General features: G+C 47.8%; 1 protein-coding gene across 4 annotated transcripts in view; it reads left to right on the top strand.

Moving 5' to 3' along the window:
• STK24 (serine/threonine kinase 24) overlaps window positions 1-19821 on the top strand; it is a 102408-nt gene that overhangs the window by 39507 nt on the left and 43080 nt on the right. For 3 of the 4 annotated variants that reach the window (XM_079902750.1, XM_079902749.1, XM_079902748.1), the window contains exon 2: window positions 3603-3833. In XM_079902750.1, the coding sequence (XP_079758876.1) occupies window positions 3603-3833 (231 nt within the window). Of the gene's footprint in view, window positions 1-3602; window positions 3834-17504; window positions 17644-19821 lie in introns of those variants that run through there. The other variant, XM_079902751.1, reaches the window with a different exon arrangement.

The following is a 19821-nucleotide window of genomic DNA, read 5'->3' as shown; positions in this document are numbered from 1 at the left end:
GAATAGGGGCCTGGGCTTGGGGATGGGTTATTTATTAAAGCCATTGTTGTAACAGTGTCCGTGCTGGCCTGCTGCTCCCAAGGATTTCTGTCCCTCCAAGCTGTGGGCTACACTTCACTCCAACCGTCTCGCCCTTCCCTCCGGGTACAGCAGTGGCCTTCAAGTCTGCGCCCGCCTGCCCCAGGTCAGGGCTGGATGTGGACGGGGCGCATTGCAGCTCCTTGGGGGTGGCTTCAGTTGATTCAGAGAGCCGTGAATTGAAAAGACACACTCCACACCCCATGGAGAGACGAGGTAGATGATCGTGTTCAGAGAGGGGGCAGAGAGGCAGTTAGTAAATGGTCCGTAGCAGTTCTGCTGTCCGGCTGTGCTGTCAGGGCCTGTGCCGGGGCAGCACCCTGCTTCTGGCATCCTTTTTTGTACCAGTTCTCTGCTGGGGTACAGTAACACACCAACCAGGACTTGATGGTTTAAGACAGATTCTGTGGATTGACGGGGATTTTGGCCGGGCGCTCCCTTGAGGATGCTCTCCTGTGCCGGGGTTCAGGCTGGGTGGCCTAGGCTGGCCGCATGCACGTCCTGGGCCTCAGCGGGGATCCATGCAGTGGCTGCGATGGACCTCCCACCGCACGCTCACTCCCAGCCTCCCCAGCCCTTTGAGGCCCATGCTCAGAAGTCACCACCTTCTGTGGGTTAAAGCATGTGACAAGACCAGCCCACATTCAAGGGATGGGGACATAAGACTATTCCTTTCTTGTTGGAGGAGTGCTGAAGGGGTGTGGATACAGCCGGGATTCATTGGCCATTATTTTTGTAACAATCTCCCACACTCTCATCTCTGGCATGGTAGGGGTTTGGACACATTCTTGTTGGCTTTGTTTTAATTAACTCCCAAAAAGGAACACCACTGTTTTTCTCAGTATGGGGGTGGGGCAGTCAGTGCAGGGGGGTCAGGTCCGCTGACCTAAAACAAGCCTCATTTCAGCGGCATATCATCTAGTCAGGGCTGCCTCGCTTCTCCCCCCGGGTCTGCTAAGCAGTGCTTCTCAAAGCGTGATCCCCACACTAGCAGCACCTGCATCACCTGGGCGCTGATACTTGGCTCCCCCGCAGATGCACTGCCGCAGGCCTGGGGCGGGGGCGGGGGGGGGGGTCTGATAAGCCCGCCAGATGATTCTCATGCGCCTGATAGTTGAGAATCACTGCTAATGGGAGTTCAGGTGGCTCTGACTGCCTCTTCCTTAACCCTTCCAACCAGTTCCCCCACCCAGGCGCTCTGTCTCCCTGAGTCAGCGTGTTCTTTGGGTCAGTGTGAGGCTGTGGTTTTCTTACTGCTCAGGGGACACCTGGGGACCGTCAGTGGTGTGCCCAGGCACGCAGGTGGAAAGGAGAGTAAAATGTGGTTCCCGAATGCCCTCAGCGTGGCGTGCGGCGTGGTGAGGGAGGCCGTGTGCGTGGAGGATGGCCAGTTCCGAGGCAGAGATGACACGTTCGGTGCGTACAGGCGGAGCTTGCCGCGTCCAGGCCGAGGAGGTATCAGCAAGCAGTGGATCCTGGGCGTTAAAGCTCAAAGGACTGCACCAGCAGTTTGGAAGTTACCACATACCCTGTAATTTAGAAGTTTGTTTTCAAAGGTGCCTGTTCAGTGGGGGTCTTTTGAAAATATGGATTACACGACCCCCTCCTCCCCCCACCCTTTATGACCGGGCGAGTGTTTGGGGGTCTCTGAGTGTCCCGGGTGATTCTTCAGTAGCCAGGTTTGGGGAACAGGGTCCCAAACCCCGGGGAGAAGGAGAGAAAGACAGGAGGCCAAGTCTGGAGCCTCGGGGTGGCTGCCCTTGATGACGGCCAGCCCGGGCGGGTCTGCGCCTGAAGACTCTTCTGGCAGGGAGACTGGAAGAGGACGAGTGGGGAGTAGCGTCGTAGATGCCGGGGGACTGGCAGGCTACGGGGGGCCGACCTCGTGGAGGATCCGCCGCCAGGGCGGGGGCCAGACTGTGACGGTGGGGACCTTGTGGGGGGAGACGCTGGGGAGGAGTGAGCGGGGAGGGCGACCTGCAGCAGGTGGTGGTGGTTTTTCAACGGGAGACACCCCAGCGTGTTGCCCAGGGCAGAGACAGGCGGGAGGGGCGCGTGGAGAAGGGGGTCGGGATGAAGCCGCGTCCTGGGGGCGCGCAGGTGGGTTTGAAGCTTCTGGGATTGGCCTTGAGAAGGAGGGCCAGCCTTCCTCACCCCGGAGGGGAGGACAGAAGGGAAAGGGCATGAGAACGGGAGAGGCTGTAGCTGCTGGAAGTGGACGCGGCCTCTCGCGTCCCCCTTTCCTGGTCACCCCATTTCTCACTTTTCTCACGTTTATGGGTGAGACCTGTGAGCTTTCACGTTGTTCACTGTGCCGTCTCGTGCGGGGCCTCTGTGGTGTCCGTTCGCGCCTGTGTCACTGGGGTCCGTTGTTCACGTGGGAAGGGGGCTGGTGGGTGTCAGTTCTCCTCGGAAGCACCACTGGCCACTCTGCGGGTTCACCTGGGACGGCAGGTTAGTGGGGCGCCCGGTTCGCCCACAAGGCTCGGTTAACCCAGTGCCGCCCAGATCGCCGTAGTTCTGTGTCTGTGACCCCTTATGTTCTGTGGGTCCTTCTTCTGTGTCTGGTGTCCTTCCTCCTTCAACCCTCCTCTTCCTCCCTGCTGTTTCACAGGGAAGGGTGGGCGGCTCCCGGGCCTTCTGTTGCCCCGTGGGGCTGCAGCCTGAGCGGCTCAGCGTAGTGAGATGTGCAGCGTGCCTAGCTCTCCTTGCGAAGTGTCAGCGTCACCCCTCTCGCCCGCCTGGGGCTGACAGGTGCTGCCCATCGAGAACCCAGCAGCTCACACTTCTCTCTGGTCAGGGAGCTGTTGGGCTGGGTGTTGGAGTCCTTACAGCTGAAGCCTAGGAAGTGTAGGCTGTGTGTGTTTTTCAGCTAATCACGTTGGTGGTTAAGAGCTTTTGGAAGCCATTTTCAAGGGTATGATGTTCACCTGACAAAAGAAAACAGGTTCCTTATTGTTTCCTGGGTCTGGTTAAAATACTTAGGCCAAGACAGTAGCTGTAAGCGAAGATGCGTGAGACTGTATTTGCTGGACATGGCCTCTTCTGAAACAATTAAGTGAGGGCATACATTTTTTCCCCCCTGTCATATGAGGATACTAGTTAACCTATGTTTTAGTATATACCTACCTGAATTAAGAGAGTTGAGGGGGGAGCATGGGGAGAAAAGTAGAATTTTTGCTTAGACAAGAGTGATTTTTTTCAATAAGTCCGCATGTCTAAGTGTTCTGGTATCTATTTACTTTAATTACACAAAAGCTGGAGCCTTCCCCAGTTTTTATAATCTAGCTGGGTCATTGTTTTTGTTTGCACACTTGCCGTGTTTCATAGTCTAATGTGCACACGCAGGTGAGATTTAGAAATCTTTGTGTCCCGAATGCTGTGGCCACCGCAGCCTGATCCTTAAGTGAGGAAAACGTATTGGTCCTTGAAAGACCGTGGCATGTATGTTACCAATACAAGGACGAAGCAGTCACAGCCCTGTGAGTCACTGACGTTTCCCTTCTTTTCCTTCTCTCCTACAGAACCTGAAAGCAGATCCAGAAGAGCTTTTCACCAAACTGGAGAAAATCGGGAAGGGCTCTTTTGGCGAGGTGTTCAAGGGCATTGACAATCGGACTCAGAAAGTGGTCGCCATAAAAATCATTGATCTGGAAGAGGCTGAAGATGAGATAGAGGACATTCAGCAGGAGATCACAGTGCTGAGTCAGTGTGACAGTCCCTACGTAACCAAATATTATGGATCCTATCTGAAGGTAAGGCTTAAAGATGCAGACGCGGTTTTCCACCATGCAGCACCTGACTGAGACGCGAGCCTCAGAGGGGAAGGACTTTGATAAATAGCACAGCAGGTTTTCAGAGGAAGGAGAAGTGTTCTGACCTTCGCAGTCAAAGGTTCTGTCATCTTAAATGTCTCTAATAGAATGTATTTTTGGTGAAAAGTGTTCGATGTTGAAACTCCCTTTCAAGCAAAGTATTTCTGAGTGAGACTTTGTCATCAGAAGTGCATTTCTTAAGCTATTATAACGACAACTACTCGTCACCTAATTTTAGCATGGTTGTGATAAAAACTCAGGCCAACCTAAGAATATTAGTCTTTTGATATTTTCGGTTATCAAATGTGTTTTAATTTAGTGCTGTTTTTTTTTTAAACTGCTAAGAATTGAGAATGTTGATTAGTGAGCTGGTTTACCTACATTTGACTTTGAAGAATTCTTGGTTAGTAAATAATTACTTAAACAAAGTAGTAGCTATAATACAACACCGCAGATTGTCCTCGATCTTCACGCAGTTCTTCAAGTGCGAAAGAATCGTATTAAAGACGGTTTCCCAGCCCTGCGTGGAAGCGTGTTGTACTCGTTGTGCTCTACCACTAGAAGAGTTTAAGATTGTCCCTTGTGTTTCAAGTTCCTTGACATATGCCCGTTCCACTGCACTTAGAAATGTCGTATCTTTCAAATGGGGTTTTGGAAATCTTAAGAATTGGTGAAGAAATTTCTGAAACAATTCTCTGTGGAAATGAAAGCTTCACAGGTAGAAAGAACTTTTCCTAAGGGAGGCAGCAATACGCCTGGATAATGCAGGACTAGGCCTCTTCCTGCCCTGGGTCCGTCCTCTCAGTTCTCCATGTCGTAGCCCTCCACGTGTTCTGGTGTCAGAGGGCTGGTGCGGGCTTTGATTTCGTGGAAATGTAATAATAAGGTGTAAGTGGGAGGGTGGAATATTCGAGAACTGTTGATTCACTAAAATGAATATTTAAAGGAAATAAAAATTGGATGGTAATTCTATGTTTTTTCAATTGCCTAAAGAATGGCAGTATGTCAGAGGTCAAATGCAGCATTTTGAAAGGGGAAGAATAAGTTTCGGAGTCAGTTGTCCTGGACTTTGAGTTTTTTTAAAACTTCTTTACTTCCTCATTTGTAAAATGGAAAATTATGGTGTACACCTCGTTGTTGCAAAGATTAAATAGAACTGAGTACGTGAAAGTACCTGGCATGTAGTGGGTACTTGGGGAGTGTTCATTTCCTTCCTTAATTGATTGGGTTTATTTATTCACATTTATCTCTGACATTACCTTGTAGTGGAGGACGTGTGCACTGAGGTGGAAGCAAGGAGGAGAGAGGGTAGCCCACGGTAGCCGGGAGTGTTACTGTGAGGGGGGAGCATGCAGCTTGGGTCTTGACCAGGCAAAGAGGGGAGCACGGTAAGCTTTGTCATATCCATGATCCAAGAGGAGAGCACCTGTGACTTCCATAGGGCAAGCAGAGGTCTTCTTTATGTTAAACTTCCGTTGAGGAAAAACTCAACAGCTGAAGAGACTCGACTTGAACTCTGTCTACCGTATCAGTTACCCTTTGTGAAGTGACGTCAGCATAGTGAATTCAGAGTCAGGTTCCATGTGGCATGTTGGATTTTAATATGAATTATGGTAGTTTTGGCAAAGGAAGCGTGGAAGATCCTCACAGATCCTTGCTGACGTACACCAGCTAATATCTGACTGCCGCGGAAGTTCAGGATCAGTGGTTTGCAGGTGTCTCCTTCAGCCTGGGCTCCTCAGCGGAATTTTTTACTGCATGGCGAGGTGATTGCTTCATTGTGGCCAAATGCGGTGTCACCTTGGCTGTACGTATCTAGAGATTCCATCTGGTATGTCCTGTCTTTCCTGAGTTGCTCATGTAACCTTGTTCTGTAGCGGGCCAGTGCATTTATTTAGTTAACCAACGTCAGTTGCTGGCATAAACACCCTAGGTTTTTAGTGGCTCAATATGATAGAAGTTTATTTCTTGCTCACTCATAGCCCTGATCCATGGGTGGTTTTCCTCCAAGCAGTTACTCAGGAACCTAGTTCCTTCTGTCTTGCGGCTCTGCCTTCCTTACTCCACACATGGGTGTGCTCAGCTGCCTTCAGTCAGCATGGGGGCGAAATTGGAGGCCCCTGAGGGAAGCTCTCGTATACCCAGGCCAGGACACAGGGCCCCTCGTTTCTGCTCACAACCCCCGGCCAGGCTCGGCCACGCGGCCGCACCTAACGAAGAGGGGCTGGGAACTGCCGTCCTATCGTGCGCTGCGCAGCAGAGCAGACGGGCTTGGGGCTGAGCTAGACGGTCCTTCCCAAGGCCCCTTTCTCCGCACGAGGTGGGTGGAGTGACCGCTGGGGCGACTTTCTCCACTGACTGTCCTCAGGTGGGATGAAGAGCTGCGATAATGTTGTCTGTAGTGCTTTATGTATTTTACCAGGCAGATTGTCCTTCAGAAAAGGTAACTGCCTCAGGAATGCCAGGAATAATACCACCGTCAGGAAAAGCTGCCCTTAATTTCTTAAGCCTTTCTGTCAAATTTGATGAAAACACGTGGACTGCTGTTGTTAAACAGTACTAGTAACTACCGTACGTTGAGCCGGACAAGAATCCAGACCCGACGTTCTGCCCGTTCTTGGTGTGAGAGAAGTTGCATGAGATGCCTTGGCCCAGAGGAAGACCCTCCATCATGAGCCAGAGGCTGTTCTCCCGTCATCTTGGTAGCATTATGAGGTTTAATCAATACGGTCCAAACTGTCAAGTAAGATACAAATTAAATTGACGTGTAAGATGAATGGGTCTTTTGACACAAAGTTGAAAATTACTGTGCCTTGTGTGGTTTTTACTGCCCTTCTAAAACTCCCCATAGCTTTCAGAGCTGGTCGTTTTAGTTCTTTAGGTGGTGATGGGGGAGGGGGCCTCAGGATTTCACCTTGTGTTAAGGGACTTCTACACAACAAGACTGGGTAAAGAGGAAATGAGCAGAAACTGGTTTCTCCTTCGCTGGATTTGCATTAGAAGATCTCATAATTACGTTTTCGTTTCAATCCTGTACTCCAGAAGGAGAAATTGAAAACAATAGATAAGTGGTCTAAATATACTGAATGTTACTGAAGATCAGGAGAGGGGCGTGAGTTTTGACTGTGTAGCTATAATCGAATTACAGAGTTGCTGTGTAGCATGTTTCTTCCCGAAATAGTAAAAACAGAAACAACAACTGACAATTCAGGGAGGAGGGGGAATAGTGCAACAGTGAAAACTTAGGTTTGTATTGATGAAGCTGAGGGCCGGAAAGGTCTTGAAGATTATCACATGCCATAGAAGAGCTTCATTTGCTGTAGTTTGTTTAATTTTGGGGAAATTAAACCAGCTAGAATATTAACCAGAAGCCTTCGTATCCCAACCATTATACCACTGGAGCTTTTTTTACTGCAAAAATACCATCTACAAGGTCACAGTGAAACCGTAGAGGGTGGGGTGGTGTGCAGGGGAGAGAGAGAGAGAGACTTTTTTGGTTTTATTTTTAAGTTAGGCAGTGAAGACATGATAAGATTGTAACAGTGGACAGTGAGGTGCTATAGAGGCGTCTGAGCCTGATTTCTTTCTTTTTTTTTTTTTTTGCGGTACGTGGGCCTCTCACCGCTGTGGCCTCTCCCGCTGTGGAGCACAGGCTCCGGATGCACAGGCTCAGTGGCCATGGCTCACGGGCCCAGCCTCTCCACGGCATGTGGGATCTTCCCGGACCGGGGCACGAACCCGTGTCCCCTGCATCGGCAGGCGGACTCTCAACCACTGTGCCACCAGGGAAGCCCCTGATTTCTTTTTAAGCAGCATTCACAAGAGCTACTCATTCCATTCAGCAGCACAGCTCTTAAGGTTTTTTTTTGTCTTGGGGAGATTGCCTGCCTCTTAGAATCTCTACTTTGAGATTCACTTAGAGTTATAAGCCAGGATTTTAGTTTGGATCCTAGTACAGTTACTTAACTGTCTGGATGTTTCTCAAGCTGCAGACTTCCTCAAGGACAAAATGCAGATAAATATACTTATCTTACAGGATTACTATAAAGATTGAGATCAGATAGGTAAAGTGCCTGGCATGTTAGGGGATTTTTAGTAAGTGCTAATTTAAGAATTTTTTTTAAATTAAGGGAAAAGTTATTTTGCCAACTAACTCAAAATTTATGAGTTGTAAAAACATTATTAGCACACTAAAAATTAGGGTTATCATTTTCTTTTATAATAAATTATTTAATACTCTCAAACATCAGGCCAGTTTCACCAAAGCAAATCAGGTACAAGGCAAAACAAAACAAAACAAAACTGTTTATCAAACCTTTACTTGTCCTAGTCATTTTTGTTGTAGTTTCGCTATTAAGGAAACATGTCCGTTGAGTGAGTAGTTGTCCAATAGTGGGTTCAGATCCTTGACTTAAGAGTAAGTTTTTCTTCAGTTGCTAAAAACTTTTAGGGTAGTTTTACCAATTGGATTCACCAGAAAACGAATACAGGAAAGTCCCTTTGTGTGTTTTAGCGTTGTATGTAAGTACAGATGATTCTGCTACGGTGTGTGTTATGTACATTAGACATTTGGGGGTAATTTTTTAAAGTTATGTTCTTTGGACTTCTGATTTGCTCTTTTTCCCCTTGCCTTCCTTCCCCAAAGGGAAAGTAGTAGTTCCTGATGAAACAGAAGTCCCAACCATTTTACGCTTAGGGAAAGAAGTGAAAAAATATTTATATAAATGGCTGGTGTCTTTGTGAATGGGGCTCCTCAGAGGGTTACCATCCACCCCCTGTGTTCACTTCTTGCCCCAGCATGACTATTAAAATAGCTGACTCTTTACTTTCAGAAGCATCCTAGCTTGGGCAACAGCATATAATCAGCCTCTTATGCTTCATAGCCCAAAAAAACCAGACAAAACTATACTCTTTCCCTTGCGCATATTGTGTTATGATTTCATGATCTCGTTATCGCTCAGAGAAGAATGACTCGTGTAGCCACATGAAAATGAACATATCTCTTAAGGTACATTGTCTGAATTTATCTTCACTCACCTTCCTCCTGACTGCCCCATGGCAAATCCTGCTCTTGTATTGACCTCTGGTTTTAGACAACGGTGAGGAATATAGATGGGTTATTGGTCTTGGGAAGCAGTTGAGTTGAGATATGTGCCTGGTGTGTGTGGACTCTCCTTTGCCTCAGGGCTTCTTCCAAAAGCTCACAGGTCCTGTCTCGTTCACTTCTTTCCTATTCCCGAAGATAGAGCCTGGCACGTCCTCCTTGAGATGAAGACAATCAGGTACTAATGGTGTCGTGCACGTGGAACGGTGATCGCAGCTTAACTGAACCGGGGTCAAGATGCCCAGTGTAGAGGGCAGAGGAGAAAGGCGGGCTGTGCCGTATGGAGAAGGCAGATCTGGGGTTGTGACAGGAGCATGTGACTTTGTGGCCAAGCCACCTAAACGTAGTACCGGTACCTCTCTGTGCCTCTTCTGACTGCCCCACGTGTACCCTCCTGCACTGAAGGTACAGGTGGCCGTGTCTGGAGACATTTTCAGTTGTCACGACGGGGCGGGGCTGGGGTGCTGCCGGCACCCTGTAGGTCACCCCGTAGCGACCAGGGATGCCACTACACGTCCTGCTACAAAGAATCACCAGCCCAGATGCTCACAGTGCTGCTTGTGGAATGGATGGTGGTCTTTGGTCCCAGAATATAGAAGGAACAATGTTTCCAGGGCTGGCCTTGGGGGTGCTTGGAATAGCCCCAAGAGTATTGAAGACAACAGTCTCAGAGACCTTGGTTACTCCCACGCAGTTTTTGCGGCCAGAGCAAGTGTGAGCTTTGCGAGCGCTGTGAGTAGCATGTGTCCAAACTTGGACAGTGATTTTGTTTTGCTCAAAGCCGCGCAGCCTTGTGTGCCAGGCTCACAAGAAACCCCGGACAGCATTTTGGGGGTAGTGGATCCGAAAGATGCTTCTCCGGGGTACCTTTGTTCGGATGTAAGATAGAACAAAGGCTGTGAGGAGTCCTCCGAACATAACGGTGAGGATTGTTCGCCTAGATATTGACCGTGATGCTTTCTGTCTAGTGCTCATCCGAAACTCAGCTTCCTTGAGTAAAGCAGTAGAAAACAACGCCGGCCTCCTTTCCTAGGGGTGCAGTTCACCACAGTGAGAGGGAACATTCCCTCACTGCAGGGTGTCTTGATGGGAAGTGTGATTCTCCCTGAACGCTGCGCTTACTGCAGAGTTAATATTCCCTAGGACGTTGCTTGACATTGGGAGTGGAGCTGTATACCTGGAGGCCCTTATGGCTAGCCGTTGGCATTGTTTTCTCGAAAACTGATGGATGACCAAGGTCAGAAGTAACAATCTGTTTTTCATTTTTGGCCTTGGTCATTAGAGTAGCATTAATGGAAAAAAAAAAAAGACAAGCGAGGTGTTGATACCTGGCTTTTTTTTTTTTTTTTTTTTTTTTTTTAACCCCGTGTGTATCTTCAGTTTTTTGTTGTTGTTTTAAGCCTGGTGTGTTACTCTTGGTGCTAAAGCACAGCTCTGCTTCCTACAGCCCCTCTGGGCTTTGAACCGACCGCCCAGCCAATCAAGTGGCCTGTTCCGTTAAGTCAAGTGTTATTTTCTCATTGTATTTCTTTTCCCCTTTGCCATTTATGGACATCAGATAAGGGAGAGTTGAGCTGTGTTTTCATATTTTTCAGTTTGTGGCACCATCATCATCGATCTATGTAAGCTTCTTCTGTTTTGGTCAGTTTTATTGTTTTTTATTATTTCATCCTTCATCCCTACCACCCTTCTCTTTTGTAGGACACGTTTTGATATGTCTTTGAATATGTGTGTCTTGAGTAGATAAAACGTTGTTTATGTACTATGTATGAGTTTATTTTTTCCTCCCACATAATTATTTAAAATTTGCGCACAGTAAAATTAACTTTCTGAGGTGTATAATTCTTACAGTTCTGCACACTTTAACGCATATGTAGATTCTTAAAACCACCAGCACATGCAGGATACAGAACAATCCCAACATCCCAAAGAACTCCTGACCATCTCTCTCCCCACACCCTCAGTCCCTGGCAACCACTGATCTGTTTTCTGTCCCTGTGGTTTTCCCTTTTCTAGAATGTCATATAAGTGGAATCACACACCTTTTGTTACTGTCTTCTTTCAGTTAGCATAATGTGTTTGGGATCCGTGCATGTTTCAAATGTTTGTTCCTTCTTATTGGCAAATGGTGTATTGTAGGAATATATACCTACTATATATACTATTGTATATATATACAACATATAATATGTATTGTGTATATATATATAATACTATAGTATATTATATACTATATTAACTATTGAAGGGCACTTGGTTTGTCTCCGTATTTTGGCGGTGATGAATAATGTTATTAACATTCACGTGCAGTTTTTGTATGGACGTAAGTTTTCATTTCCCCAGGGTAAACACCTAGACGTAGGGCTGCTGGTTAATTCTCCAGTGTCTGTGTCAGTTTACATTCCCGTCAACACTTGGTATTGTCAGTTTTTTCAGGTTAGCCATTTTAGCAGGTGTGTAATGGTATCCCATTAGGGTTTGAATTTGCATTTTCTGTAATGACTTAGGATTTTGAGTATCTTTTCGTATGATTTACTTGTGCAGCACTCTGGAGTAGGACACTTATTAATACAACTGATGGGGCTTGGGGCAGGCCCCCCCCAGATATGCCAGTTCCCACCCCTACACTACCATGTTGTTCAGGATAGCTTCACCCGTTTACACTCACACTAGCAGTGGGAGTTTTTTTTGCTGGTTCTTCTTTCTCCCTTTTTTTAAAAAGAAAAGCTTTATTGAGATATAATTCACATGCCATTCAATTCATCCTCTTAAAATGCACTGTTGGAGTGGTTTCTAGTATATTCATGGAGTTGTAGCCATCATCGTAGTGAACTTTAGAACATCTTCATCATCTGATGCGGAAACCCCGTGCCTGTTACCGGTCACTCCCTATTTCCTCCCAGCTTCCCCAGCCCCAGGCAAACACTTAGGTGCTTTCTGTCTCCATATAGGTTTGCCTGTTCTGGAATGTCATGTAAACAGAATCATACAGTAGGTGGCCTTTGTGACTGGCCCGTTTCACTTAGCGTAATGTTTTCAAAAAGTTCATCCGCGTTGTAGCATGTGTCTGTACTTCATTCCTTTTTATTGCTGAATAATATTCCATTGTATGGATATATTACATTTTATTTACCCATTCGTCAGTTGATGAACATCTTGGCTGTTTCCACTTTTTGGCTATTATAATGGAATAATGTTGCCATGAACATTAGTGTACAAGTTTTTGTGTAGACATGTTTTCATTTCTCTTGGGTATATGCCTAGGAGTGGAATTGTTGGGTCACATGGTAACCCTGTGTTTAACCCTTTGAGGAACTGCCAGGCTGTTTTCCAAAGCACCTGCATCATTTTGCATTCCCACCAGCAGTGAGTGAGGGTTCTAATTCCTCCACATCCTCGTGGCATCTTTGATTATGGCCACCCTAGGGGGTGTGAAGTGGTATCTCATTGTGGTTTTGGTTTGCATTCCCCTCATGGCTAGCGATGTTGGGCCTCGATTGTCTACTTCCTTGCCGACATTCATATACAACTTTTTTTTTTTTTTTGCGGTACGCGGGCCTCTCACTGTTGTGGCCTCTCCCGTTGCGGAGCACAGGCTCTGGACGCGCAGGCTCAGCGGCCATGGCTCACGGGCTCAGCCGTTCCGCGGCATGTGGGATCTTCCCGGACCAGGGCACTGATCCGCTGCATCAGCAGGCGGACTCTCAACCACTGCGCCACCAGGGAAGCCCAATATACAACTTTTTAACTGTTCCCAATCCCATAAGTACAATATAGTATTTTTTATGCTTATTTGCTTTTCTGTTAATAGTAGGTGTGAGTGTCTATTCATATATTCTTACCCCTTGGGATTTCTTACTCTGTTGAATTTTGTTCATATTTTTTAGTTTTCCATTGGCTTTCCTGTATTTTAGTGTTTGGTAAGTATGAAGTTACTCTGTATCAGTTTGAGATACCACGAGTATTTTCCCTGACTGTTATCCTGCTTTTAACTTCAAGGTGTCTCGTTGAAAAAACTCCTTAATATTAATGTAGTTAAATCCATCCGTTTTTACCTTCTGATTTCTGCTTTTGGGATCCTGTTTAAGGAACCTACTTGTTTCCTAAGGTTAAAAATATATTAAATTTTTTTCTTTTGTTGGCTTTATAATTTTGCCTTTTACATTTAGATCTTTTATCTGTCTGATATACAGTTTGAAGTAGGGATTTTATTTTTCTCCATGTAGAGATAAGTTTCCTAACACTATTGTATAAAACAGTATTTTCCCCACTCGCGTATGATGTTATATCATATAGCAAAGTCTCATATGTGTCTAGGCCTGTTTCTGGATTTTCTGTTTTATTTTCCTGGGCCAGTATCATTCATGGTCTGTGTGTGTGTGAATTGTTATTACCTTGGCCTTGTTTTAAGTCGTAATATCTGGCGTGATAACCGTCTCCACCTCTGCCCACATACATGCAAAAAATGAGTTTGTACATTTTCTGTTTAAAATCTTACTGAAGTTTAAACATTGATTTTTTTTTTTTAACCATATGTCCCAACCCAGGAAGATTTTTTTTTTTAATTTATTTTTGGCTGCGTTGGGTCTTTGTTGATGCGCACAGGCTTTCTCTAGCTGCGGCGAGCGGGGGCTACTCTTTGTTGCGGCGCGCGGGCTTCTCATTGTGGTGGCTTCTCTTGTTGCGGAGCACGGGCTCTAGGCACGTGGGCTCAGTAATTGTGGCTTGGAGGCTCTAGAGCGCAGGCTCAGTAGTTGTGGCACGTGGGCTTAGTTGCTCCGCGGCACGTGGGATCTTCCAGGACCGGGGATTGAACCCGTGTCCCCTGCGTTAGCAGGTGGATTCTTAACCACTGCACCACCAGGGAAGTCCCTAAGCATTGATTTTTGAGGAGAATTGACATCTTAAGTCATCCCATCCTTGACTGTGAATGCCTTTTTTCTGGTTAGGTTGTCTTATGCGAGCTTTAATACAGTTTAAAATTGAAGATCGGGCTGGTTCCTAGGCACGTAGTTTTTATTGCTATTTTGAGAGATATATTTTCGGATTGGTTATTGCTTAGTTTAAGGGAATGTGTATGTTGGGTTTTTTTTCACATCGTTTCTGGCAATCTTGCTGAACTCATTAGTTTTCTATGCATATGTTCACATCTACAGACAATGATGGTTTCTTGTGCTCCCGTCCATTCATATCACCATCTTGCATCCTATGTTTTGGCCGTGACCTCTAGACTGTCGACTGGCAGTGACGGGAGCGATACACCTTGCCTTGTTTTTGACCTTAAAGAAATGCATCTTAAATTTTTCATTAATAAGTATGGTATTTGCTGTAGAATTTTCATGTGTGGCCTCTTTTTTGTTTGTTTGTTTTTCCATTAAGGAAGTCTGCTTCTATTCCTGGTTAGACTTTTTTTTGTCTTGTTTTTATACAAACAAACAAGAGCACATACTTTTTTCCTGTTATTTTGAAGATAGTTATGTGATTTTTCTCTTTCAGTCTTGATGTAAGTAGATGGCAGTTAGCCAGATCTAAAGTGCGCCCTTTCTAATTTCTAAGGAAAAAAAATTGGTTTCATAGAGCAGGGAAAGTCTTCTCTAGTTGCTGTTGCCAAGAGGCTCCGAGAGTTGCTTTATTAGCTGAGAGTTGTCCAGTCCCCCTCCGTTACCTGTCGGTTTTGTTCTGTTGAGTTCTGCGTGGTGCTCACAGATAGAACAGGAAAATAGAACCTGACCTGGCCTTGGACGGGGTTCCCATTGCCGATTCTCTCCCCAGTACTTCTTTCCTGGTCATGGGTTAGGAAGGATGCTGAGACAGCATTTTAGCTGGTTGTTCAGTTGATCATCGAGTATTGACTCACTTCTGGGCTGGCGGTTCTGCATCTCGGCTCCTAAGCTTTCTCTGGGTTCTGGGGTGGAGGGCTAACGCGGCTCAAAGTGACAGCTGAGAACACCGTGCGCTGGCTTGTGTGTTGAGTTGAGGAGACGTTTGTGTTTTGCAACCGGCGGGAAGGGACGGCTTGTGGGTTGATGCCTCAGAGTCTCTCAGGTGGCAGCTGGGAGAGGCCCTGTGTGGCACCATGGAATTGTTTCTCCCTTTGCTGGGGTCGGTCCGAGACAAACAGGAGTACCGTAAGTGGCAGGAGGCCGTGGGAAGAAGGGGGGCTCCGGGTGGCTTGGACAGCCTTGGTGAGCACACAGTTCTTTATGTTTCTGAATTTACTGTAATGTTAAATCTTCTTCATACATTGGTTTTAAGTTCCACTTCGGTACCTTCCCTCCGCGTTTTGAGCCAGGTAGGTTGGTGGGATAATGCAGCTCCAGTTTGACCAGAAACAAAAGTTTGGAGATTGTGGGGAGACGTCTGCAGATTTGGTTTTGGGAAAAATCATAAACAAGCTGGAGATGAAGCCTACTTAGAAAAGGGCGGGGGGGCTGGGCGATGGTTTGCTTTGTACCGTATCCGTCACTTCTCCGTACTTTTCTAGCCATTCTGACCCCAAGTTCGAGATCTGGAGACGGTCCGCCTACCTCTGAAGATACCGTCTCGGCTCTGAGTGAAGCCAGAAGTGTGGCTGGTCGCCTGCTGTCGGAGCTGTGTTCCTTACCTGCAAAAGAGAGAGATTGGACACCTTGATCTTTTAAGTTCATATCCATCTGATTCAGCTTAGCTTGCCGTTTCGTGAAACACTTCCCGTGCACAGAGAAGTTGGAATCCCAGGCTGTTAGAGCGGGAAAGGGCGTTGGAGGCCCCTGGCCCCCACCTCTTGTCCTCTAGAGCAGAAAACCGTGGCACGGAGAGGCCACATTGTCGGCTCCCACCAAGCAGGATTTTCCTTTGGGGCTGGAAGGAGTGCGGGCTTCCCAGAGTCCCAGGGCCAGGGGCCCGAGAAGGGAGAGGGCTGGACAGGGAGACTTCCGTGGGTCCCGCCCTCGGTGGCTGCCGTGGCCGGCGTTGCAGCGTCCGCCATCCACCACCACCGTTCTGTGGAATCGGGCATCGGCTCGCGCGTCCGCGTTCCCTTCGCACGCAGCCGTGCAGCGCCCACCAGAAGTTTGAGCAGGTTAGCCCGATGGGGGACCTGCAGGCTCCTGGCCCGGGGTCACCGTGTCACGCTTGCCGTGGTTCCGAGGCTGGAAGATGTTGTCTTCAAAGGGCCGTACTGTCCCAGTGTGGAATTTTGACTTACTGCCACCTTATTTCCCAGGTAGTCCAACGGGAGAAATTCTTGCCTGGCACGTGGAAATTGTTTTATTCGATCTCTAACGCAGAGCTGATGTTCACTCTGTAGCTCATGTGTGTCGGACGCACGAATTTGCATTTGTTCCAGGAGCCGTGGCCCCTCTGACGGAGATCAGAAGCCTAGCCGATGCTGCAGAGTCCCCGGTGGTGCCGGGCATCTGGCTTCCCTCGCGGCCCTGGAGCCGCCTCAGCGGCCAGAACCGCCATCCCACCAGCCCTGCGGGCCGGCCCCGTCCCTCCCACACCTCTGCTTGTGCCCAGTCTCTGCCAAGAACCCCCCTTTGGTTTTGTGGTCCCGCAGCTGTCCTGTTGGCGCCGCCTGTCTTTTTCCTCACCTGAGGATGGTTCTGTGGTCGCCTGTGAAATGCCTCCTTTCTTTGTATGCCTGATGCACAGGTGACGAAACAGAGTGTTCTGATTTCTGTTACTCGCATTACTGCGGTGGCGTGTATCAAATATCTTCAGGTATTTCTTTGAAGGAAAGAGGAATTTTTTGAAAAGAAGGAAATTGTTGTTACTATATGCAGTAGAATATATAGACAGCTTTGCTAGCGGTGCAGTTAGTTGGGAAGTATTGATGTTTTGGCATTGGGTGGTGGTTGGCTTACTGCAGGTTGAATTGCTAAAAGCAATTTATGTAACCTGTTAAGTAGACCAAGCATTTGTGGTATTTAACTTAGTTTCCTGGACTTTGATGATTTTTTGTTGACTTAGTGTGAGATTGACTTTCTGATTACGTGCTTCAATTCGATCTAATGAATTTTCCCTGTCATTATAAATGGGACTCAGCGGAGCTAGGCCGATGGCGAGGTTGATTATAGACCAGTGCTTATAGAAGCTAATCACCCACATTTTTTTCTTCGTATAGAAGCGTTTTCCCTTGCTTTTAGCTAGGGCTGGTATAGAGTGCCGTGTAGATTTTGGAGTCATTATTGGTCCCATTTTTTGAACGGGTATGAAGAGGTGGAGTTTGCTTGTGTTGAAATATTTGGTAGAAAACGTTGGTTCTTTAAAAGTAACAATTGATTTCTGGCTCTTTTTTGAGAAGGAAATGCTCTTACGCTCGCTTTCTGCACCAGGGTGTGCCTTGAAGACTCCTTGCCCTTCTCCCATCTCCTGTATTCCTTACCTAGGTGGAGCTAGCTGTATTTCTGGACACTTTGTGTTCTGAAAGCGGAGATCCATTCAGAGGCTGACAGACTTGTCCCTAGAAGAAAAGGGGCATAAATATGCCAAATGCAAAACCACAATGATTTCTTTGATTGCAGGGACCTTTGGGCCAGCTTGCGGTAAGAACTTGCCTTTAGAAGATCCTTTGGTTCCCATCCATGTCTCCCTCTCCTCAAAGGGATGGCAGCCCGATGGACAGTGGGCACATGCCCCCAACATGGACAGACTTCCACGGAGGTAAGCTGCTGTCGGTGCCGCCCAGGCAGACGTGCGCCCTCCTGGTCAGCCCGAGCTTTGCCCCCATCCACACCTCGTGCACGTGTGTCAGAGGCCCTGAGGCTTTCTCTCTTGTTTCCAGCCAGGGCTAGGGTTCCGCCTCATCAGGTAACAAGTAACCCTGTTTCCACGGGGCTTAGGAATGAGTGGAGTGCAAGGCAGCTGTGGTCGCTTTCTCCGGTTGAGGACGGGGATTCCCCTGAGGTGGTGCTTGTGAACTCACGGTCGGCCCTTTGTGGTTCTGTGTCTGTAGTTCACCGCACGTCGGGCTTAACTCTGGTCACTGTGAGCCGCTGTTGCTTTGGGGACAAATTTGCACAGAGTCAGTTTCCCTTCTTGCCTGATCTGGAGGGACACTGTTGACGGGGCTGCTGTCAACTGTTGTGGTGGGTCCTCCGCCTGAGTCTGGTGCGTGTGCAAATTAGAGACCAAGCTCTCAGATTCTAGAAGGTGTTGCTCCAGATCTTGACCCAGGGGAAGGCACGGCAGACGGGAACTCCTCGTCTCCCTAGGAACGGACTGCAGCCCTGGACCGGCTTGGTTGCTGCCGGCACAGCCTGTGTCCTCCTGCCGTATTGCTTTATTCTTCAAGGAGTAGGTGCAGCAGAAAATATGAGTGTATTTCCTAGCAAAGTTTTGTTGTTGTTTTGGTTTTTGTCTTTAAGAGCTTAGGTTTCCGGTTGAAAAGAGGAGAAATTTTCACTTGTCTCCCTGGGAAAAGGTGCTGGAAGTCGTTTCACTTATACTGGTTGAATGTAAAACTTTGGAAGGGGAGGTATGGCTGCTGAGAGAAATGGGTTTTAACCCGAGTGTGATCTTTCTGGCTTTGCTAATGGACCTCACTTCTCCCCTTCTGACAGTGACGAGTGGAGTGAGCCAGTGGGCGTTGCAGGATTGCTGGCTGTGCAGGGTTGCAAGGTCTCGGGGGCCTGGTTTTTGCAGGGCTGTGTTCTAGAGCACGAGGGACCGCGTGGAGGGGCTGCTGGGAGCTCTGGTCAGTGGGAGTCACTGCAGGGGGGTGACTCAAGTCATGAGGAACAGGGAGGCGCCTCCCCGCGGACATTTCCTCTATGACAACTTGTGCACGTTTTTAAGAAAGGAAACATCTTCGTTGTTAACTTTTGGGGTGGGGTGGGGCAGGTAGCTTATTCCAACCCATTGAGATCATCTTTCTGACTGTTGTAAGGGTCTCCTTCCCGAGCTCCTGGGCACACTTAGGAGCTGCGCTCGCTCTGGCTAGTGTGGAAAGTATTGGGAGGATCATCTCCTGGTTCTTACATGTTCTTTTACTTTCCAGGTCCCGCATATTGTGTTTACTTTCTAAGAGGTGCATTAAGCCATCTGCAGTCCGTTGCTCTTTCATTCGTGGACTGTCTGACGAAAATGACAACAGCTTTAATATAAGGGAGCCAGTACCAACCCAACTTCCACGTGAGAGCAGGAGGTTATGAACTGGAGGTTATTAAGTGAATTTAATTCTAGCTTCGCTTCTTGGTTTAATAGCGAACCAAGTTTGATATTACTTTTTCTGGTTTTAATCAAGTTTCTGCCTCCGTTTGACATTGGGGAAATTAGAGCGGGTCCATCGGAGTCGCTGTCAACAGGAGTGGCACGTTCTTCGCCTGACTTTCTGCTGTCTTCTTTGAGCAAATGATTGGGTCCCTTGGCCCTCCTGCGTGCACCACAAGTGTGCAGGGTTGTGTCTATCTTTACCTTGTTTCTAAAAAGCACTCTTGGTAAACGGGGATCTTTGGCAGTTGGGTTTAAGACTGGCCCCCCTAGAGCCCTTTTTTTTTTTTTTTTTGCGGTACGCGGGCCTCTTACTGTTGTGGCCTCTCCCGCTGTGGAGCACAGGCTCTGGATGCGCAGGCTCAGTGGCCATGGCTCACGGGCGCAGCCGCTCCACGGCATGTGGGATCTTCCCGGACCTGGGCACGAACCTGCGTCCCCTGCGTCGGCAGGCGGACTCTCAACCACTGCGCCACCAGGGAAGCCCCCTAGAGCACATTTAACTAGTGTTCGCTTGTGCCATACTGAAGAAAACCGAGCCGAAAATGTTTCCAACGTATTCAGTGAGGTGTGTGAGCCCTTAATGACTTGGGATTTGAAGTGTCTTTCCACACAGGCAAGCCCACAGGT

This window comes from Stenella coeruleoalba, assembly GCF_951394435.1.
Source record: "Stenella coeruleoalba genome assembly, chromosome: 18".
Classification (NCBI taxonomy): domain Eukaryota; kingdom Metazoa; phylum Chordata; class Mammalia; order Artiodactyla; family Delphinidae; genus Stenella; species Stenella coeruleoalba.
Note: the sequence above shows the minus strand (reverse complement) of the source record. Positions and strands in the feature narration are given on the sequence as shown.